General features: G+C 32.1%; 1 protein-coding gene across 1 annotated transcript in view; it reads right to left on the reverse strand.

The window, feature by feature from the left end:
- CACUL1 (CDK2 associated cullin domain 1) overlaps positions 1-24,732 on the reverse strand; it is a 75,688-nt gene that overhangs the window by 13,667 nt on the left and 37,289 nt on the right. The window contains exons 4-7 of the mRNA XM_031955939.1: positions 15,556-15,651; positions 11,518-11,620; positions 6,497-6,586; positions 1,350-1,488 (exon numbers count right to left, since the gene is read on the reverse strand). Coding sequence (XP_031811799.1) covers positions 1,350-1,488; positions 6,497-6,586; positions 11,518-11,620; positions 15,556-15,651 — 428 coding nt within the window. The remainder of the gene's footprint in view (positions 1-1,349; positions 1,489-6,496; positions 6,587-11,517; positions 11,621-15,555; positions 15,652-24,732) is intronic.

Consider the following 24,732-nt stretch of genomic DNA (forward strand, 5'->3'; position numbering starts at 1 on the left):
GAAGTCCTTGTTTGCAAGAGTATGTTCACCTGCAGTTCTGAAATAAGGAGTCAAGAAAAAAGTCAAAAGAGGCCATGCTCCTTTCCAAAATTTAATATCCTATCACCAGTTGGTATACAATTATTTTTTTAAAAAGAAATACTCAAGCATCTTCATTTTCACTAAAGGACTGCCACGCCTGGTTTTGTAACATACTAGGGAATCTTCAATTTTCTCAATGGAAGTCATAATTCAGATTTACTTCAACTTAAATAATACAGTATATCAATTTGGTAAAAAAAAGAAAAAGAAAAAAGAAAGAAAAGAAAAAGAAAAGAAAAAGAAAAGAAAGGAAAAGAAAGGAAAAGAAAGGAAAAGAAAGGAAAAGAAAGGAAAAGAAAGGAAAAGAAAGGAAAAGAAAGGAAAAGAAAGGAAAAGAAAGGAAAAGAAAGGAAAAGAAAAAAGAAAAGAAAAGAAAAGAAAAGAAAAGAAAAGAAAAGAAAAGAAAAGAAAAGAAAAGAAAAGAAAAGAAAAGAAAAGAAAAGAAAAGAAAAGAAAAGAAAAGAAAAGAAAGGAAAAGAAAGGAAAAGGAAAAGGAAAAGGAAAAGGAAAAGGAAAAGAAAAGAAAAGAAAAAGGTATAGACCAATCAAAAATTATGTTTAAAAAATAAGGTATGGTAAACTAGAAGTATAAACTTTCTGAAAATTCTAAAGGAAAATTTTTCAGGGAAAAATAAAAACACAAACCTTTAAAAAAAAAAAAAAGGCACTCTTTATTAACATTTTGTTATACTGTGTTTAACTCAACTGGCTAAAATGTTACCTACCTATTTAGAAATATCCAAAGTCCAAAAGTAATTAACTTCTTTACCCAATTTTTACAATTAGGGAATGGGGGCAATGTGAAGGCTGTATAAGTAAAAATTATCTTCCTTTCTGGGAATTCCTACTCTAAGGAAAGCTCTAAAAAAAGGGTTTTTGATTTTCTAAAGAGGCATGAACCTCTTTAGAAGTCCAGTTAAGTCTATGGATAGTTTCCTTCTCAGAATTTTTTAAATGCAGAAAATATAAAGGAATACAAAGGAAATCAATTACATTGAAAAACAGTCATCACATTATTTCAAAAGCAAATTCATTAACTCCAGAAAAAGAACCCCTACAACGGAACTTTACATAACAGAAATAAAATCTCTTCTACTACCCTGCCATGGCACCCATCCCCTATTTTAACACACTAACAATGTTTTCCTATCTTGTGGCAATCCACATTAACACTAATAAAACTACTGAAAAGGCCTTCCTTATACTTAGTTGCAGCTGCAGCCCTAGTTCATAAGAGTTCATACTGAAGCATCATCAAATAAATTTACCTTGCAAATCCATTTTGTAAAAGGTCTCTCTGGAGTTTCTGATCTTGAGCTGCATATTGCTGAAGCTCTGATTCCACTGCAGGTGGAAGTATGTTTGGGATGAATTTAGAAAATAAAGCTGGTGCCATCTGAACCCACTCTGAAAGGGGAAAAAAAAGAAAAAGAAAATGAAGAGTATGAGAGTTTATTTTGTTTGAAAGGCAAAATTTATACCAATGTAAACTTTAAGAGAAAATAAAATTATGATTAAAAGATCTCCCTCTACTACTAAATTAAAAAAACTTGGCTATCTACTATGTATATGCCATTTAGTAGGCTATCAAAGATGAATTATTGTCATTGCTCTCCATTTAATTTAAACACACAAATAAGTATGGAACAAAATAACATGTGCAAAGAGGCACAAAATGAAAGACTTAATGAAAGGGACAAGGACATCTTTTGAGGAATGGTAGCCGGAGAAGGAATTTTCATATAAGCAGTCATAGGGATTGTGACTGGAAACACAGGAAAGAAGGCTATTGCTCCCTTTGTATTATCAGTGGTAGTACCAATTTATTACCTGCTCACAGAAAAGGGGTGGGGAAATGGTACATGTACAATTGTTGTTGTGTCCAATTCTTCTTGACTTCATTTGGAGTTTTCTTGGAAGCAATTCTGGAATGGTTTGCCATTTCCTCCTCATTTTATAGATAAGGAATCCAAGGCAAACATCATTAAGTGACTTGCCCAGGAGCACACAGCTAATAAACATCTTAGGCCAAACTTGAACTCATGTCTTCCTGTGCTCTATCCACTATGCTGCCTCGCTGCCTGTATGCAGTCACAGGGTAAACAGTAAGATGCCCTAGGAGATGGTTGGAAGAAATGTGAATCTAGACAGCTGAATTTTTGTTCTCTTACCTATCAGAAGAATTCACAACCCCTCTCTTCCTACCCCAATTGTTATGAAAATTATTTTACATGTAATATATAACATACACACAGAGACAAACACAATCACCCTGTTCTATATTTTTTCATACAACTTTTTCATAGAACGTAAAAAGTCTTCCTTACTTCGGAAAATAATCATGAGATTTTAAGCCATTGTTAGTTAAAACTTAGCTCTATTTCTACTGAAAAAAGAACGAACTTTTAGATGTTTTGGGGAGTTTAAGATAAAAGAAAGAAGCAGTATGCCTTAGTGGAGTCAAAAGAGCCATGGATTCAAATCTTCCCTATGATTGACTATATGACCTTTAACTCACCAAAGAGTTACTTGATCAGCATAGGGATCTGGCTGATCAGAAGTTCCTTTTACGAATTAAATCCTAAGTTTAGATCCTTTCCTCTCTCCTCAAAAAAGATTAAAAGAAAATAGGTAGGATATGAGGTTCCTAAAATGATAAACTATGTCTTATATTAGGAACTAAATCTTTGTAAGATGAATACAGTATATTACAAACTCCTCAATAAATAGAAATACAGGGTATCCTGAAAGTCTTAGTGCAATTTTAAGCAAAGCTTAAAATTTTAACTTAACTTTTCAACTTTTTAAACATTTACAGAACACTTTCTGTAATGGCTATTGCTCAGAAAATATCTAAAATAGCAAAGGATGTCTCAATGGGGAGAAAAATTGGTTAACAGGTCAGTTCTTGAACATCAAGTTCTCACAAGAACACTGAATTCTATTATACAAGCTCCAGCATAAATAAAATAGATTGTAAAAAAACATTTACCAACATTTATTTTTACCCTAAGAGATTAACTTTATTCTAAGATTCTTTTCATTAGCTGTGTTTTTAAAAACCATATTCAATATAGCCATCTATTCAGCATATATTAATCTGAATACCATAAAATACCTGGTCGCCTTCCAATATGAAAATATTATTCACAGGCTAACTCTCAGTAATTTCACATGAACCCTTTCCAACACTACTGTTTAAATTTTTTTTTTTTGAGTTCAGTTCAATAAAATATGTAACAAATTAGTCAAAGGTTTTGGGGTCAAATATTATACTAGATTATATATCTAGTAAAAACTTCATAAAATTTATAATTTAAATTTTGTAAACAACTAGGGAGATACTGGTATACAACTGTTATATACACTGGAATATAACTGTCTATGGGCATTAAGAATTAAGAATTTATAGAAAATTAGGAAGGGAGGCAGGCAGCCTTTATATTCTACATCAATCTTGATATGGTTCATATTTAGGCTGTCTAGCACAGAAACTCCTTGAAATCCTCAACAGAAATATAATAATTAGGCTAAATTAGATGGTTATACCACAGTTATTAAATGTTTTAGATTCATCCAAAGAAATATTATCAAAGTTTCTAAGTTGTAAAATAGTGCTCAATTTTAAAAAATATTTCTACAGAGTATTTTTAAAGTTTTTTTTTAAACTAAAATAGGAAATTGCTTCAGATATCTTCCATTCAGATAGAACAAAGATTCAAAACTTCTCACTCTGATATTAAAGACTATTCATAATCTGATAGATTATCACCTTTGAAAAATCTCATTCTATGCTAATCTCCCATTACTAATTTTATAATTTATTTTAATTACTCACTGACTCCAGGTATCTTCTGTACTTTGCTCCATTTTTTCTTTTGCTCCTGCCATCTCACAAGCTTAATTTAAGAATGGCCTTAACCCCACTCCAAACCCACCATTTTTTACTAGTGAAATACTACCATCTTTCAAGATCTTATTCAAATACTGCTTCTTTTAAAAAGACATCCTTGGCAGCTTCTCTTCTCTCAAGAAAGTTCACAAAATTGAAGCTGGACAAGACAGCTGTGAACATCTAGTCCAAATCATAACAAAAAACAATCTCCTAGAAAACATACCCAATAAGTAATCATTTAGCCTTTGACTGAAAACTTCCCAATGAGGGGAAACCCACAACTTCCCAAGAGTCTGTCCTACTACAAGGAAACATTAATTAGAAGAACCTACATTATTACAATCTATTTACTAATTTCCTTAAGTCTGTTCTATGAATATTTTTGGCCTCTTAAAAAAATTCTCCAAAAGAGACTAAACTTCTTTGGAGGCAAATCCAGCAAAAACTAAGTAAGTGCCCATGAATAAGAAAACAATAATCATGATGATGAGGACTAACATTTATGTAGCACTTTTTGTATATGCCAAACACTTGCAATCATCTCATCTGATCCTCACAATAACCCTGAGTGTTATTACTATCCCTATTTTACAGATGAAAAAACTGAGGCAAACAGAGGTTAAGTGACTTGGTCAGGATCACAAAGCTAGTAAGTGTCTAAGGCTGAATTTGACTCCAGGCCCAGTACTAGGGACACAAAAACAAAAACTAAATAGTCCCTGACTTCAAGGAGTTTATAGTCTATCAGGAGCACAGCATACATACATAGAAAAATATACTATTAAAAAGTAATCTGGAGAAAAAACTAACCACTGAAATGACTTGGGGAAGGTTGCACCTGCAATGAGTTTTGAAAGAAGCAGCTAACAATTCTGAGAGGCCCATCTCAGGAAAGAGAACATTTTAGTCATGGTGATAGATGATACAAATGAAGAGGCAGGAAATAATGCCAAGTTCTGGAAGAGTAAGGAGTCCAGTTTGGCTAGAAGGAAGTATGCATGAAAGGGATTTATGTGAAATCACAATGCATTAAGGTATACTGGAGACATCCTAATAAGGCTTGAGTCCAGAGTATGAAATATGTATTTTGTTGTAGAGATGATAAAGATTATCTTGTGGTAAAGATTGAATTGGATTTGCTTTTCAAATTCCTTTGGTAACTGGGGACCCTATGTGACATCAGACAAGTCCAAACTACCTGAGCCTTAGTTTCTTTAAGTAAAAAGGGATGAACAACAATGCTGTACACTTCGCATACTTACAACAGCCCTGTGATGTGAGTACTCTTATCTTACAGAGATGAAACTGAGCTTCAGAGGGATTCTGAGTTACTGAGTTTGACAGTTAATAAATGTCACCCCCCACCAGATGTGCCTGAACAGTGACAGTTCTCTACTTAAAGGCTATCTTGCCACTAAGTCCTATGACATCAGGATCCATGTTTTTATTCATTTCTGCATTTTCTATTGTGACTAGTGCAGTGGTTTGGGCATGGTAAATGCCTTTGAAATGCCTGTTAAATTCAATAAAGTCTTTTTTGGGGTTCCTGTCACATTTATGCTACTCTTATTTCAGGACAAATATACTAGAAGAGCATGCAAAAATATACATATCCATCCATGGGCCTCAGGTACATTAATGCATCTAGAAACATTTGTTCAAAATCAGCATTATTTTGACACTTCCAGAACAGCAGTTTATATTTCTGCCTGGTAAGATAAAAAGCTCTATATGCAAGCAAAGAAGATATAAAGACTCTTTAAAAGAAATATATCAATCCACAAAAGTTAAAATTTGAAACGTGAGATCGCATTTCTTCAAAGGACTTTTTTTGCTACCACTTAATTTTTCCTTTTCCTAAATCCTACTTTAGAGCATAATTTTGCCTAGATCACCATTCTCATGTCACAGTGATCAATGCCTGAGAGACAGCTAGCCCTAGTTTGATGTCAACAAGAGCCAGGGCTCAAGGGCTACTGCTTTACTAGCTAAGTGAACTTGGTTCCAGAAAATTCTCTAATACTGTAAGAGGCAGAGTACCTGTATGCTGACATTGGTCGAGGGAGTTCCCTCCCTCAGCATTCCATAACCCAGTGAAATCAAAGGAATGGAGCTACTCGACCTCATCCCCACAAGGGCAATGAAAATTTGATCTTTTCAAAGTAATTACTTCAGAATTCTGGAAGTTACATGATACTTAACTTTTCTAGCCTCAGTTTCCTCATCTATAAAATGAGGGTGATAACAATAGCAACTATCTCCCAAGACTATTGTAAGAATCACATGAGGTACCATAGGCAATTTTTTAAAGTGCCATTTAAGTGCTGGCTAATAGCTACCATTTGAACAATCTATAAAGCAGCAAATTAAATAGACACAATTAAATGACATCCTATTAAGCTTCACAGAAGAGAAGATTTAAAATACATCTTTAGTTTTTTTAAAAATTAAACCATTACATTATTGGTTGAGAGTGACTCTCAATCTTTTCAATTCTTTTCAGAGGAAAGTAATGTTTACCTGGTCTAAGTGTATACAGGCCTTTCACAATATTTGCCATAGTTGAAGGTGTTATTTGAAATGGTGTTGACTGGGCTTCTAAAAGCAAAGCTGAAATAAAAAGAAAAAAATTGGTTACAAAAGCTAAAACCCATACTGGTCCCCAAAGCTACTGTTTAAAAGTGTTTATCCTGTTTCACCTGTATCCTTTAAGAAAACCTTATTTAACACTTCTACAAAAGATCTACATGTAACTAAAGAGACATTAAATTTTGATATACATGAGGGTCTCTGGAAATGTCTTAATGAAAATGGCCCAATGTCTATATGTTCTAGCATATACCACATTTTAATATTTTCTCTCATGTTACTATAAGTTGTTAAATCAAAGGGCTTGCATTAAGGCAATAGAATATTTTCTAGATTTTAATTTTAGACCATAAATAATCTCAAAAGGTCATTATCTCAAAGTTTCCTTTTTATTAATAAGGATTTACTGAAATTCATTAACATTAATGTATTCATTATAAAAATTATTAGAGTAATTACTCTAGATAACCAACCACTAACATACAAATTATAACTACTAATTTTCCATTAAGATTAAGTAAGCTCTTAGTAATTTTTTGGCAGTTACAAAAGTATGAAACAATATGGACACTGTTATTTATAGCTAGTCTTTCAAATAAGTCAAATAGCAGAGTAAATTTTACTGAGCAATAAAACAAGTAAGTTTTGAAAGACTAGCTGTAAAGTCTGGCATAAAACTACAGAAAACAATTCTTGATTTATTTACATTACATATATAAAAATAAAAATAAATAAATACTCAAATGGCTCTGTGATCTCATTGATTAGGGAATTCATTCCAAAATAGACTGCAATCCATCCTATCTATTTCATGTTACTCAGGTCCATGGCCTCAACAAAGGCTTGTCCAACAGTGTTCATCCAATTTGCTGGAGGCCTTACTTTCTTTGTCCCCAAAGCATCAGTGGAACATGCTGATGGCCTATCTGACAAACTCCTTTCTCTTGCTATGTGAACAGCCTTGAAAACATTTTTTATTCCTATATTTCAGTTTCTTCTTAGACATGTGCTGCAGGCACCATAGGCCCCTATACTGTCCTCTCTGTGATGTTCATTTTTAGTTTTCCATAGCAACACAAGTAAAATATGAAGGCTTTTACTTTCATGAGAAATTTGCAAACAGTAAAAGACCTTGGCAATTTCTCTAAAGTAATCCAGCCTGTTCTCCTCTGGTTTGCTGAACATCTATCCAAATACAAGTTAATTAAGTAAGCAATAGGTGCTCTTCATCCACTTGATCTTCCCTGGATGGGGAATGGTTCTTTGAATGATTACAGAAAGTCACATAACTTGGTCCAATTAGCACAATGCTACTCAAAGACAAGAATATTTTGAGGACTTCAACATCCAGAGATAAACCCTCCTTGACCTGGATAATGAATGCTGGATTTCTTCTACCACAATGATAAATACCTTTGGTTGAGAATAAATCTCCCTGATTCTTGCCTCCCTTGATGTTTACTATCAAAAGGTCACTGCACCTGGGGCAGCTAGGTGATGCAGTGGATAGAGAACCAGCCCTGAAATCAGAAGGAACCGAGTTCATATCTGGCCTCAGATACTTAACACTTCCTAGCTCTGTGACCCTGGGCAAGTCAGGTAGTCCCAATTGCCTCAAAAATAAATAGAGAGACAGACAGACGTTCTGACATACATTGAGGGTCTGTGGAAATGTCTTAATGAAAATGACCCAATGGCTACATATTCTAGCATATATCACATTTTAATATTATCTCTCATGTTACTATAAGTTGCTAAATCAAAGGGCTTTCATCAAAGCAATGGAATATTTTGTAGAATTTAATTTTAGACTATAAATAATCTCAAAAGGTCATTATCCCCTATCTTTTCATAATTGAAGTTTCCTATCAAGTGAAGTCAATAAATCATGACAAGGAAAAGAGAGAGAGAGAGAGAGAGAGAGAGAGAGAGAGAGAGAGAGCGCGCGCGCGCGCGCTAGATAAAAATAAAAAAAAACAAAAACGAAAACAGAATTATTTCTATTAAATTTTCTAAGAAACCTAAATTTTCTTGCTGCATAAACAAGAGATATCTTGTAAAAGATCTAATAAAGTTGCATCTTGTTTTAACAAGGCAAATTTTTTCATAACCAACAAACACAATGAGATCACTGTTCATATATTCTTTTAAAATAAGAAGCATTTTTTCATGAGATATGAGAAACATCTTTTGATAAGCTAAGCCTTTTGTAATTTAAAAAATGCTCAACGAATTACACTTAAAGTTAACCTAATGAAATATATGATATCATTAGTCATTTAATTATAATTTCATCTGGAAAAAATCTTGACTATGTTTTAATGCTACAACAACTTTTACAGTTCTATCCAAATTTATTAATAACAAATGTTCAAGAAAGTGGATTCTATTATACATTAAAGAGATTGTTGTACATTTTCTTTCAGTTTAGGATATTTAAATTAAATGCCAAATTTTAAGTTATATCTAAAGGCTCCCCAAAACTTCAAGATGTTAGCTCTACCCTAATAGAACAGCAATTGTCATGGGCATTCAATAAACATTGCTGTCACTATATTGTTACTATTCAATCAAATGTTTCAGTAAAGCAAAGGTAAATGCCTGGACTGTGCTGCCAAGTTATTACATAAATATCTAGATAGAAAAATTACACATCTCAAAATACACTGTCCTTTGGTATAAACACAAGTTAAGAAACACAAATAAATTTAACTAAAGCCTCTTTTAAAATTAAGAAAAACAAATACACCTCAGGATTTATTCAGTAAGAAAAGGTGATAGTGTTGTATAGGAAAGAGTAGTGGAGTTAAAGAACCTAGATCCAAAAGCTGGGTCCAACGTTTAACTCTATATAAATGTTTATATAATGTTACATTAAAAATGTTAGTTTCATCTATAAAATGGGAATACACTACCTATTTTCCAGTGTGAAAGAAAAATGGGAATGAGGAGGAAACACTTTATAATTATGAGCTCATGACATCATAATAAAATGGCATAAATATGAGTGCTTTGAAGTCTCAGTGCTTATATAACTTACATTTAAAATTAATGTAAAAGAAGCAGTTATTAGTACTGATGTCAACCAAAGATGAACTGTAAACTTTTGCCTGACATTATTTCTTTTCTCCTTCTTCTATTTTTCCCTATCTCATATGTCTCTTCAAGTAAACTCTTTTGCTAATTTTAATGTGCAAAATGATATCAATCTCTTTGTAAATCAAAACACTCATCTCCCCAGACACTTTCTGAAATTAGCTAATCAAAATCTTTGTATGTGTATCTTAGTTCGCCTATTCCCCAAAGATTATCACAATGTGGCTTCTTTTGCCTTATGATAATCTTATTTCCAAAAGCATATAACTAGTTGAAACCAAAATAACTATTTTCTTTTGAAAGAGAATATAAATTTTTAAACTGGCTAAAAAAAAAAAAGGTATATGATTATTCTACTCAGCCAGATATTCAAAGAATACTACAGGTATCTAACATAATATTTTCATACATGCAATCCAAGATCAGTATTCAGAATTATTCATGAAATAAATGAAATAATTGCTCTCTAAAAACTCAGAGATTCAATTTTGACATTTGGTTCTGAGAATTTTCTGCACCCAGCAATATATCTTTGATGAGTAGGTCTTCTACAGAAACCTCAAGCTACAAAAGAAGTTGCCATTCAGTTGACTTGATAATCCACTTTCCACAGGAGAAAAAAAAAAAAAAGGATATCTACTGACTGGGTAAGTGTGGAGGAACTGTAGAATGTTTTAAAATTCTAAAGAAAGGCTTATAGATAAGCTCAAAGATAAAAAGAACAATGGATTTAAGTCCATAAAACATGAGTGGTGGTGGTTGTTTTTTAAAGAAAAATTAATAAATGTAACTGCATCACTATTGTTTAGACTCTTTAAGTCATTGAATTTGTAGATCTGGTCACCTTTTCCTTGCTGGGTGCTTTAATAAAGTAAAAAATGTAACGTAATTCTGCAGGCTAAAGAAATGATCACTCTTACAGACCAGAGCATTTCTATGAAATTTGTATGCCTAAAAAGAAAACCAAAAAACTCTACTGTAATAAAAACGGGTAGGCGGTGCAGTAAAGCAAGCGAAGGCCATGGAGCAAAGATTTGAGTTCAAATATAACCTCAAATATAACTTGTCACTAGCTGTGTGAGCCTGAGTCTCTTAATCCTGACTGCTCAGTCATTAAAAAAAAAAGAAAAAAAAAAAAAAGCCCTACGTTAAGATCCACAACTTCAACCATTTGGATATATAAAAAGGACCTGAGGGAGAGAATTACTTACTAGTTGTAAAATTCTTTTCAACTTCTTTTTAAAGATAATGTAACTAGCTGATTATTAGCAAGTAATCTCTGTGCTTTTTTCAGGTTTTCTCATCTGCAAAAATGGAGGTAATAGGTGTACTATTTCACATAGCTATTGTAAATGAGACAAAAGATTTAAAGCAATATATGAAAGTCAGCTATTCTCCAAATGCTTTCTAAAAATTATTCCCTTTCATTTCTAATTCACAATATCACCATTTAATATTAAAGAAAATTTTTAATGAGCAATGGAGCTTTATGGAATAAAATGGTATACAAAATGAAAAACATAACAGAACAGCATTTATGAACTGAACAGTAAAGTCAAGTAATCTGGGTATTAAACCAGGTAAAAAAAAAATTTTAAATATACTCAAATATTTTAAAATTTAAAATATGTTACATGCTAATTTAGATGATTTAGTTTTATATAGTTTTAAAACAATATAATACTAGACTATTCTTTTGTGCCTTTGATGCCAAGTATTGCCAGTTTTCAAAAATAAAACAAATGTTATAATCATGAAAGCACAATTCTTCCAAAAGATTTAGGTTTAATCAGAAAATTTTTGCAAAATAATTTAAAAGTCTCCCCAATTTTTATAAGTTAGGCATGTTTACTTACGCATTAGACTGTAAATGTGCTTTTCTGCCACATGTTCCGTAAACAGCTTTATAAGATCATCTTTTAAGTCTCTGTTAAGCTTGGTTTCTATGTAAAATTTATTCTGCAAAAAAAGATAACAACATTTAGAAGCAAATAATCATTACAAAATAATTTTTTTACTTTAACTTTAGTTTCTAACCAAAATCATCTTTAAGTTTTAGACATTTAACTTTGTCCAACATCATGAAATAATGCTAACAACTATAAGATTTTAAGAGAAATAATATTATTTCTATTCCATAGGCAAATTCTATAGGACCAAAACAAGTAGAAATGAAGACTTCTCAGTAAAGGAGAAAACAGAAGTTGAAACTTCTAGATAACCTTCCAATCATTCTCAAGTTAAAAAAATGCATTACAGAAGGAAAGAAGGGGGCAAGGGATACAAGAGATGAGTGCAATAGATGAGTTGAACTTGTGTCAACTTATTTAACTTAACTGTTTCAACAGCATTTAGGGAAAAAAAACTAATCTCAAGTGGGGTCTTTTCTCTCTTCCCCATTCTGTTCTCTATCTCCCTTCCCCCATCCTTCAAGCTACTCATTACAAAATAATGTATTATTCTAAAATCTTTGGTCCCAACTTGAATTAACAAACTTTATTAAGATGTGATCAAACTTCTAAGAAAAACTATGCTTATCTTTTTCAAGGATGACTCAAAAGCAAAAAAAGCCCTTGATTGATCCATATAAGAACACCACTTTCATTCTCTATGCACTGACCAAAGTACAGTATTGGGAGAATAAGCAAGAAATCTTTGATGCTGATGGGGGGAACCCTGAAACTGTCCTGACTTTGGGGTAAACACTTGAGAACTCTTTGAAGGGGAGAAACTCCTTGAACTCTCCTGGGAGAGCCTGCTTCAGGAAATCAAGATAAAGTGGTTTCATTCTGTTATCTTGAATGGTCCTGGTTGAATCCAGGACCATTCCCTATTAGCTCAAATTTAAGTAATCTTATTTAGCTGGAGATCTGTATTTCTATAGACCCCTATTGAGCTGAAGATTGGCTCAGGACTACTTCCAGTAATTGTCCCATTCTACTGAAAAGTAGTGCTAGGGGCAGTAATCTCATTCAATTAAAACTTCAATCTCAAATCTCTTTTAAAAGAAGCAACTTTGGGACTCATTTACTTTGCAGAGGCCCAAAGCAGGAACCTGTCTCTCTCCTTGGCACTAGCTCCCTGCAAAGACCTTCTGCCCCCTGAGAAGGCAGTCTCTTCTCAGTGTCAGCCTCCATTTCCCTAACAGGACCTGGCAGAGAGCCAAAGCCGGACAAGGAAAAGACGTTCTCTTTTCTGCATTAACCCCTCTTTACCTTTCTAGCCTATTTTCCTAACAGGACCTTGCAGAAGGTTCAAAGCAGCTTGCTCTGCTTCCAAGACCCTACCTGTTGAGAAGGCATTCTCTTCTCAATATCAGCCTGCATTTCCCTAACAGGACCTGGCAGAGGGCCAAAAGCAGGAATCATTCCAGGCCAAGGGATCTCTCTTTGGCATAACTGCCAATAGTCATTTCCAGAAATATAAAGTTGATGAAGCACTAGGGATGATTTTTAGAATTAAATTAACAGAAATATTTTTTCCCTAATTTTTGAACATTTTCATTTAAAGTTTTGAATTCTAAAATTCCATCATTCCTCTCTTCTCCTCTTCCACCTTCCCTAGACAATAAGCAATCAGATCTAAGTTATACATATGCAATCATGAGAAACATTTCCAAATTAATCATATTAAGAAAAATCTTATTGCTGTTTCAATAAATATTTAAAGAAAAAAATTATTTAATTTTATGAGCATTTTCATCCTTTCAAGTTAAATAAGGTATCTGTGATATTAATGTGTGTTAACAATAAGAAATAGAATCATTTTATTTATAGAATTTCCAAAGGAAAATCACCTCAATATATATGATTTATTTTCACTTCTGGGTTATTATACAATTAAAATTTTAACTTTTAAGTCACTAAACTTTGATGTCCATTAGTAGGAATACAATATTCTGATTTTAACAGAAAAGTTATAAAGTTATTGAAGTTTATGCCCTAACAAAAAAGTTTTCCCAATTATATTCTATAGAATAACTTAAGTGTTTACAATATTAGGTTCTCTATGCGCAAAGCACTATGGAAAATATTAAAGAGATATGACTGGAAAAAGGAATGTTTCAGTCACTATCAAGATTTGCAAGGGACAGCCAAGAGTCAGGCCATGAGCTTCACTGGAACACCCATAAAATAATACTAAGTGGTCAAAAAGATAGCCCTCAAGACTGTGGATGAACACCCTCTCCCACTGTATTGAAATTTTACATGAAGACAATGGACAAGAATCATTCAGTTTCAGAAGGACTGAAGAGTTGAAATTTGCAACATTGGAAGGATAACACATATCAATGAAATAATAAGCATAATCAAGTATTTATATAACATACCCTGAGACAGACACTAAGCCTTCCTTCATCAAAATAAAAACAATAAGTATAAAACTTCAATTCACATTTTAAAAAAGCAAGATATTACTTGTATGCCCTTGGATCACAGACAGATTTTAAAGCTGTAAATTACCACATTATATTCTTAATTCCTAGTATTATCATTTATGTATATAATAGAGTTCAAAATTAAGTTATAACATCTATTCACTCCTAATTCTCTCACCCAGAAATACCCTCTAGCCCTACAATCTATTTCTGATATGCTCTCTCTTTCATGAAAGCACAAGAGATAACAAGTTTTAATTTATGGAAATAAAAGTATTTCCTTATCAAGAAGGTATTATTACTCTATCAATATTAACTATATCCCATGGATACATACATTGTATTTAACATATATTGCCTGCCATCTCGGGGAGGAGGTGGGGGAAGGAAGGAAAAAATTGGAACAAAAGGTTTTGCAAGGGTCAATGCTGAAAAATTACCCATGCATATATATCTTGTAAATAAAAAGCTATAATTTAAAAAAAAAGAGTGAACGTTAAAAACTATTTTTGCATGTATTTTGAAAAATAAAAAAGCTATTATTATCATTGTTTAAAAAAGAAAAAAAAAAAAACATTAACTATATCCCAACCCTAAACAACAAAAAATAGGTGCTATACCTTTTCTCCCCAAAGCTCTACTAAGAGGTAACTACTCTCCAATCATTCACATAGAAAACAGTTAATGCCATATCCTTTAACAGAAATACATCTTTATAGTCCGAAAAAAGAGAACTTTTTAAAAATTTGAAGTTTTTAATTATTTGACTCAACTTTTTATAAAGGAAAGACAACACTAGTTTGTCTTAACATTCTATTAACAAAGCTCTATGAGCCACCATTTTTGCTTAAACTACAATTATTTATATTTGTGTATTTTATTTAATTTGAAAACAAATTCATGACATAAGCAACCATAACTCGTAAAAACATTCACTAAATCAATAATAGCTGTAAATTGGTTACATATCTTCTAAAGATCTTTTTAAAAGTTATATTATACATGTGGCATATATTTTTTATCTGCCTAATAGTTGGTTAATTAGAGTATCTTGCTGCCCAAATCATGTTGACAATGCCACTTCAATGAATAAGGTCCCAACACTACAAAATATAACCAAGAAAAAGATGTAGTTATGACCCAAAAATCAATACGACTGAAACAATATATTAACATCCCTTACTTTACAGCAATTAAGATTATAACCCTCACTTGATACTTAGCATCTGCTGCTGGTATCATTGGTTAATCTATAAATCTCATCTTCTTAACTAGACTATAAGCTTCTTAAGAAAATCAGGATTTTTAAGGATATTCAAGAGTTGTTACCGGATTATCAAGTGGTTTGTTCTAAATTCTAAAGTTGTTATATTAGCAATTTCAAAACAGGGGTGAAAAAAAGAGAAAACACCACAAATATCTCAAAGGGAAAAGTACTTCTCTCACTGATCAGATTATGGTTCTAATTTATATCTTTTCCTCAAGGTCCTTTATTTTTTTAAATGCCTAAACTTACCATATATATGAAAAGAGGCACAATGCTCTGCAATGCTCCCATATATTGTCCAAGTGCTAAGTTAAATCTTTCAATATAGAGTTCTGGAGGGCTGGCCTGTAGGAAGCAATAAAAAATATGTGATCTTTTTTCTGGCCCGGATATTAAGTAAAAACCTAGATGAAAAAAGCATTAAGATTATAGATACAAGCTGACCTCTTACCATGATTTGTAAAGAAACAAAGGCAAAATGGTACTGTAACCTGATAGTTGAATGAAGTGAAACTTTAGTTTTGAAGATTATAAACATTAGAAAAAAAGTTAGAACTTTCTTTGCTACTAAATCTGTGACAAATTTTATAGATTGGTTAAAAGACCTTAAACATATACATGATTCAAAATTTGACTTCTTCCTAATCGAAAACGTTTATTAATGTTTAAATAAAATAATGTTTAAGAGTTCAGTTATTACTGAATTGCAATACTATCTTCAGCAGCTCATCTTGCCCAATGCAGGGCAGAAAATCAAATGTGAAGAAGTTTGGGAGACTCCATACAATATGAAATTCCAAGTCATACGCCTACCCCTGTGAAATAACACCAATGCCACCTTGCATTTTACATTTTCTCTAAGTATAATCCAAATACTTACATACACATTTCCATAAAGTTCTCTAAGAAGCTAGGGCAGTCTTAATATCTGACACTAGCCTGTGCCATTCTTGGTACAAAAACACTTCACCTGAGTCTCAATGTCTTTATTTCTATAAGAATGAGAATCATCTCCTTAACTCCCTAACTCAATAGGTTACTTTGAAGAAATGTCATTTGTCATTATTTTATAAATAAACAGAAAGCACAGCAATGCCAGGCTGCCACCTGACTTAGAGGCTTACCAAGAGCCCTTTCCTCATTAGCCCATTCAACCACAAAACATTCATACAAAGTGAGATTAGCTGTGTAAAGTAGAATATATATTATTTTCTTCATTTGATCAAAGAACCCAATTATCTTTTTTTATTAATCTCCTTCATAAAGAAACCTTGAACTCTTTATAGTAGTAAGAAAATATAGCAGCTCATATTTGTGTAACACCGTAAGATTGTGCTAAGTACTTTTCATAATTATTTCAATTAATTCTCCTAACAATGCTATGAAGAAGATGCTTTTATTTTTCTTTTACAGATGAGGAAATGTGGTTCAAAAAGACTGTTTGGGCAGAGTTACACAGCTATCTGAAATGGTATTCAAAACCCAGGTCTAGGTTTTCACTACAATACCACAGTCTCTTTCTGGGAATTAACTAATTGCAATCCTGTCTCCTTCACTTATTAGTTGTATGATATGGGTCAAGGCACATCCTTTGTACTATCTTGACTCACAAGACAGTTTACATGAATCAAGTGAGATATGTAAAAGCACTTCAAAAGGTATTAAGTACTAAACAAATAAGATAAATTTTATTTAAGTAAAATTTTATAGTAACAAAACTCAATGCAACCAGAATAAAGAAAATATTGGGGGAGGGGGGGGGAATTTTTTTGCATAAGGATTTCATAAGCACCAGATAACAAAGATGTATGGAAGATTAAAAAGTTATTCCCCAGTAGAAAAACAAAAGATACGAAGAAATCACTCTCAAAAGAATATAAGGTTGCAACACAAGATTTTTATTCCTCCTATTAGTGTTTTGTAACAATCAGAGTACCTCTGAGGTTTTACTTTCATCCCAGAAAATTAGCAAAAACAACAAGAAATAAAGAGTCTAAGTGGGAAGAATTACTGAAAAATAGGAACATAAATACACTACTAGTGACATTATGAATTTATTCGACTTTTCTAGAAGCACATCAGAATTATAAGCAACTAGAATGTCCCAGAAATCCTACTCTTAAACATATTTACTCTGAACAAGCAAAATTTAAGTCTAATGGACAATAAAATGTTCAAAGAATCATTTTTTATAGTAACAAAGAACTAAAAGCAAAATAGATGCCATCAACTGAAACTAAACAAATTGTGATGAAAAGCAAACGTGAAGGAATATTCCAATGTCAGAAAAAAAGAATGAATGCCAAACTTCTATGAACTGAAATAAAGTGAAGAGAACCAAGAATACTAGATACATCAATATAATTTAAGCAGAAAGAACAATTAAAATAGAAATCAAACACTATAACGAAATAAGCTTGAACCCTCTACTTTGCAACTTCAGAGGATTATGGGATGTGGAATATCAAACATACTAAGACTTAACTATTTGTTAGTTCTATTAAACTGTTTTGTTTTCTCTTCTTAATACCATATTATATGATAATCTTGGTGAGGAAAAATATATTAAACAAAAAATAACAATAATGTAAAAACAAAAGAATAAAAAGAAAATGGAATTTGTTACAACTTAAAAAAAAAACTACTCAAGCAAAATATTGAGTTTACATACTGAAATTGAAAAAAAGAAAAGAAAAGAAAAGAAAAGAAAAGAAAAGAAAAGAAAAGAAAAGAAAAGAAAAGAAAAGAAAAGAAAAGAAAAGAAAAGAAAAGAAAAGAAAAGAAAAGAAAAAGGTTAACAACTTCTAATTAAAAACTATTTAGCAATCTCCAAAAACCTATAAGGACAGAATGTCTTACAAAAATAAATGAAGGAACTTAAGAAGTAATCAAATTAAAGCTAAAGAAACAAACATGCTTTTGTTTCTGCATCTATAAAACATATAAAGATTAGCTGAAATGGACTTTGAAATCCTTTCCCACAATAACATTCTTTAATTCTAAAAAGTACCTAAAAACAAACCCAGCTCCCTAACACATTGAGTGTCTGAGTCTGTGTCTGTGTCTGTGTCTGTGTCTGTGTCTGTGTCTGTGTCTCTCTCTCTCTCTCTCTCTCTCTCTCTCTCTCTCTCTCTCTCTCATTAAGATTCCCAAGGACAAAACATAGTAAACTCTTCCATTCAATGCAGTCTATACAAAAAGAAAGCAAGAACAGTCATAATAATTATTCATAATATAACTACGTTATTGCCATTACTACATTAAATAGAGCCTACTGTATAGTAAGCACTGTACTACTATATGCTTTACAAATATTATCTCATTTAATTCTTAGAAAAACTCTTATGAGGTACATGCTATTATTTTCATCATATTATAAAGAAGGAAACTGAGTTAAAGAGAGGTTAAGTGACTTGCAAAGGTTCACATAATTGGTGGAGTGTCTGATGTCCAATTTGAGCTCAGGCCTTTCTGATTCCAAGCCCAGGGCTCTATCCACTGCACCACCTAAGCTAGGTCAGTAAGCCTGAGAAGGGTCTTGTAAGAAGCATCAGCATTAGTTATGAGGACAGGAACAAACAAGTCTATTACAATTAAAAGTACGTTGGGGAAATAGTAGTATGAAGTGGAATCTGACCCTAGCCCCACATCTCAAACCAGGAACTAAAGCATCCTTTGCCTCTTTTGATATCCCCAGTTTTTGCCTTGTAAAAGTCTTTGCTTACAACCATGAATAATTTACCTTATAGGAGAGAGCACAATCTCAAAAACAAACACAAGAATAAAGAAAAACCAAAAAGGGCAACTTCTGAGCAATCAGAAGGGACTAAAGGTGATTGTTTACATAATGGGAGAGAAGACAAGTACACATTTAGAAGGTCTGGGTCAAAGAGGTAGTTAATAAAGACCAACACACAATATCTAGGGGGCAGTTTTCATTTTTTTTTTTTTTAATGATTTTAAGAGGAAAGAAAAGGAAGGAAAAAGAATTACATTAGGGAAGAAACAAGGAAGACTGGAAAGAAACCCATTAGCACACATAATTGGAGGCCTAAGAAGAGTACACAAAAACATGGGGGATAGGGTGAAGGAAACAGGCACCTTATAAACCTTAGCCTTATGTGGACCAGACAAAGGGTTTAAATATATACAAGTTTATGTAAAAAAAAAAATACATGTAGGAATAGGGAGGAAAGAAAAGGGCATTTAAGAGAGGAAAGTGAGGAAGAGAACAGCCCCAAGAACAAACGTTTTAAACTTTGGAGCATGGATCATAACTGGGAATTTTTTTAAAAGAAAAACAAAAAAGAATCAATGGGCAGCATTAACAAGAAGGCAGCCACACAAATCACAGAACATAAATATAATGGAATATTATTGGGTTGTAAGAAAGCATGAAAAGATTCTAGATGAACAAATATAGAGTGAAGTAAGCAGAGCCAAGAAAACAATATACTATACACATTAACTACAAAAGTATAAAAAGGACAACACAACATATAAACACCAAATAGTACAGGACCTAATTATATCAAAGAAATTTAATTGAATTACATGGAGAAACAGAAGAACTATAAAAGTTGAGGATGTCAATGATCACCTTTCAGATTAGCCCAAACCTAACAAAAAATAAGAAAGATGTTAGATTGGAATAAAATTCTCATACTACAGACACAATGGATCTTGCCTAATCACTAAGTAGGAACAGAAAGAACTATCCATATTCATTAGCTATGGATGACAACATTTATAAAATATGGCATGTGTCAGGGCAATAAAACTTCAAACAAATTAGGAAAAGCAGAAAAACTAAAATATACTTTACTGATTACAAAATAATTCTCTTAAATAGGCTAAATAATTTAATCTTAAATATTGTTGATTCAAAAATTAATCAATTAAGACATAATAATATAGAAAACAAAAAGGAATTGGGGAGGATGTGAGATTTAAGGGTCACATTTATATTTCTAAATACTTTCATAACAAAATCGAAAGGACTGAGCAGTGAACCGAGCATAGAATTTTTTTAATTGAAAAAGCAACAAATTAAAAAACTTCACATTAATACACACAGAGAGAAATCAAAACAATAAACAAAATTATCAACAAAAAATCATTTAAAAAATTAAATGGAGACAATATTTTAGTGAAATAAAAAACTTATCTAATATGACAATAAAAAAAGAAAAAAATTTTAATATGAACAAGCAAAAGTGGATTCACAATAAATGCAAAGAAAAGGAAACTATAAACAATTTTTCTGAATTACATGCTAATAAAATTGATACCCTATAAAGCAGATCATTTTAAAAAATATAAAATACCCAGATTATCAGAAATAAAAATAGACAATGTATTATTAATCTACTGTCAGAAAAAGAACATGAGCTCCCAAAGAAAAAACCTGGGACCAGATAGCTTCACCAAGAAATTATATTAAATAATCAAAGAAAAATTCTAATGAGTCAAATTTTTTGCTAAAACAAAGCAAAAAGAGGGTCATAAAATTTCTTCTAGGAAAAAAAAATAATCTTGACAAATTAGTAAAATAAAAACAGAAGAAAAATAGAGACTATACTGAATAATATCAACAGAAAAAAACTAAATAAAATATTAGCAAAGAGACTACAATGTATTTTAAATATTATATGCTATGACCAAAATGCATTTAATACCCAAGAATTCAGGGCTGGTTCATGATGAGAAATTGTGTGTGTGTGTGTGTGTGTGTGTGTGTGTGTGTGTGTGTGTATGTATGTGTATGTAAACAGTATATTATATATTAATTTTGTTAAAAGATCATATTTATACACCACTCTAAAGTTTGTTAAGTGCTTTTACATATATAACTCACTTGATCATAATAACCCTAGGAGATAAATGCTATTATTATCCCCATTTCACAGATGAGGAAACTGAGGCAGACAGATTAAGTGACTTGCCCAGGGTCATACAGCTAGAGGCTGGATTTGAACTCATGTCTTCCTGACTCCAGGTCCAGCACTCTATCCACTACGCCATCTAGCTATCTAAAAAAACAATAAAAAAATCATATGATTATATAATTAAAGGTAGGAAAAGCTTTTGCTAAAATACCCATTTCTGTTAAAAAAAACATTAAAAATTATAGGCACAAGTGCACCCATAACAAGTAAAAGTTTTTCCAATAAGATGATCAGCAATAAAATAAAACTTAATCCAATTCTATAATTTGATGTAGTTCTAGAAATAAAAACTGTAAAACAAGACAAAGAATTTAGGAAAATACATTTTTGGACACAGGAAAAAAATAACAGATGATAATGGTTTAATTTCACCAGAGATTCAACTAAAAATTAATAGCAACCATTCCTAACTTCACAAAAGCAGGATATAAAATAAATCCATACAAATCACCAATTTTTCTGTAAATCACCAACAAATCCTGTAGAGCAAGAGACAGAATGAAAAGTTCCATTCTAAACAAACACAAAATATGCAAAATACCTGAGAATTCATCTACCAAGACACACACAGGATTTATAAAAATTTATGTATAATTTATATAAAAATACAACTCCCACTCTCAAAACATTTTTAAATAATCAAAACAATATTAACTGCTCATGCCTGGTTGGGCTTTATCAATACAATAAAAATGACACTACCTAAATTAACTTGCAAATCCATTGCCATGCCATTCAAACTGCTATTATAAAACTGGGGGAGGAGGGAGAGAGGAAGGGGAACAATTAATCTGGAGTCAAGTCAAGATTGACTGATTACAACAATACTATACGATGATCAATTCTGATGGACGTTGGCCCTCTTCAACAATGAGATGAACCAAATCAGCTCCAATAGAGAAGTAATGAATTAAACCAGCTACATCCAGTGAAAGAACTCTGGGAGATGACTATAAACGACTACAAAGAATTCCCAATCCATCTACCTTGGTCTGCCTGCATTTTTGATTTCCTTCACAAGCTAATGGTATACTATTTCAAAGTCCAATTCTTTCTGAACAGCAAAATAACTGTTAGGACATGTATACTAATATTGTATTTAATTTCTACTTTAACATATTTAACATGTATTGGTCAACCTGCCGTCTGGGGAAGGGGGTGGAGGGAAGGAGGGGAAAAATTGGAACAAAAGGTTTGGCAATTGTCAATGCTGTAAAATTACCCATACGTGTAACTTGTAAATAAAAAGCTATAAAAAATTTTTTTTTAATTAGAAAGATGAAATAATATTAAAAAAAAAAAAAAAAGATTGACTTATTAAGCATTTACTATGTGCCTGGCACTCTTAGGCACCAGTGATACAAATAAAGATAAAAATAGTTCCTGTCCTTAAGGAGCTCACAATCTAATGGGGAAGACAATATGCAAATATCTATGTGCATTCAAGATAAATACCTTCTGGAGGTAATTTCAGAAGAAAGGCACTATGGAGAGGAAGTAAGAAGACTAAAAAAGTAGGAATTGGCCACATTATAAATGGCCTTACTATCAAACTGGATTTTATATTTGATAGTAATTTAACAGGGAGCCAAAGGAATGTACAGAAAGGAGGAGGAGAAAGGTGTATAGGTGGCCACACAGAACCTGTGCTTCACAAAGACAACTTTGATAGCTCAGTTTGAAGTTGGGGGGAGGGGAGGGAGAAGAGCAAGGGGAGACCATTCACACACAATGGGGATGTGACAGTGATACTACTTTAAAAAAAAAAAAAAAAGGAAATAAGAAAATCAATGAAACTTTTAAAAAATGTTCATAAGAAAACAAAAATGTTGAGATATAAAGAAGACAAAGCTTTAAACTCCAAAATTATCATGCTGAATTTTTCAATTACTTTCTCGATCTAGTTTCTGTAAGAGAAAGGTTGAAGAAAAGGGAAAAAAAAAAAAACTTTTAATGAAAACTCTGTAAGTGATTTAGAAAGATTTGAAATAATGAAACAGTGGTAGGTTGAATTCAGTAAAGAGAAATTTGGAAAAAATTTAAAGGACAATCCCCCAGAACCAGATACCAACCAGAAAGGAACAGACAACAACAATAATAGCTAACACATAAATATCACTATAAAGAACAAAGAACTTGATAAATTTTATCTAATTTCATCCTCACACCAAATCTGGAAGATGGAGTCTATTATTATTTATCCCCATTTTAAAGATAAGAAAACTGAACTGATGAAGAAATCAAATGACTTGCCTAGTAGGATCAAAAGGTTAGCCAAATGTCTAAATCGAGATTTGAATTCAACTTCCTAACTCTACGTCTAGCATTCTATCCATTATGCCACCTAGCTGTCAATAAGTATAATATAAAGGCAAACAAAAGCAGAATAAAATATAATTAAAGAATACAAATTGGCAGAATGGCCAGTGAGGCAAACTGTTAACAATCAACAGATTGGAGAAGTCAAAAGGAGGTAGGTTTTACTTTCGAGTTCAGACAAAGGAATTTGCATGAGGTCCATAATAAATTTTAGGCAGATGCTTAGGATTAAACTACAATAAAAGAAAGGGCTGAAAAAATCTCAAGGCAATAGAAAATGGGGGAAAGTGTGTGGCGACTTGCACTAATTATTTTATAGTTTTATTCTGCTGTGTTCAACATGTAGTTTGATCTACCTTCCTGGAGTTGTAAATTGTTAGGGAGAATGTAAGTTTCCTAAGGTAAAAATGAGGAGGGATTCGATGAAGGGAAAAAAAAGTATCTGAAATGAAGGAAAGATCTGACCCTTTTCACAATGATGGATAGTACAAGAATATTACAAAGAGGACAAAAGAAAGGAAAAGGACAGTTTTAAAATTTTTAAGCTTAAAAGGAAATTTTAGATCTCTTCTTGAAAAGGAGAGATCTTGAAGTTCTAAGGAATAAAAGCTATTCGTCCTCCTAAGATTGATAGTCACAAAAGCTTTCAGGGTAAAAAAATCACCCACTAAGAGGAAGAATTAGTAGTAGTTGATAATTTCCCTATTCAAAGACACTGAGACAGCAATTTAAGTATATAACAATAAAAGATATTTCCTCTCTTAAAGCTGATATCCAAGACAAACAGAACCACCAAAACTTAACAAAACAGATAAACCACCCATTTCTGATAATTCTGGAGACACAGAGGACACTACCATAATAGTATTAATCAAAATACATTACTATCATGACACCATAGCCAAGAAACTGAAGATCATAGGGCAGATTATATTTTCCTCAATGTCATCCATTGAAACAAGAGATACAAACCTGTATCAGATTACTTGCCGACTTGGAGGAGGAGAGGAAAAAGGGAGGGAGAAAAATTTAGAATTCAAAATCTTATAAAAAAATGAATGTGGAAGACTATCATTGCATGTAATTGAAAAAATAAAATACTATTTATATAAAAAGACAGGGAAGAAAGAAAAGATAGAGAAAAGGAAAAAAAAATTAT

Source organism: Sarcophilus harrisii, chromosome 2 (genome assembly GCF_902635505.1).
Source record: "Sarcophilus harrisii chromosome 2, mSarHar1.11, whole genome shotgun sequence".
Lineage (NCBI taxonomy): Eukaryota > Metazoa > Chordata > Mammalia > Dasyuromorphia > Dasyuridae > Sarcophilus > Sarcophilus harrisii.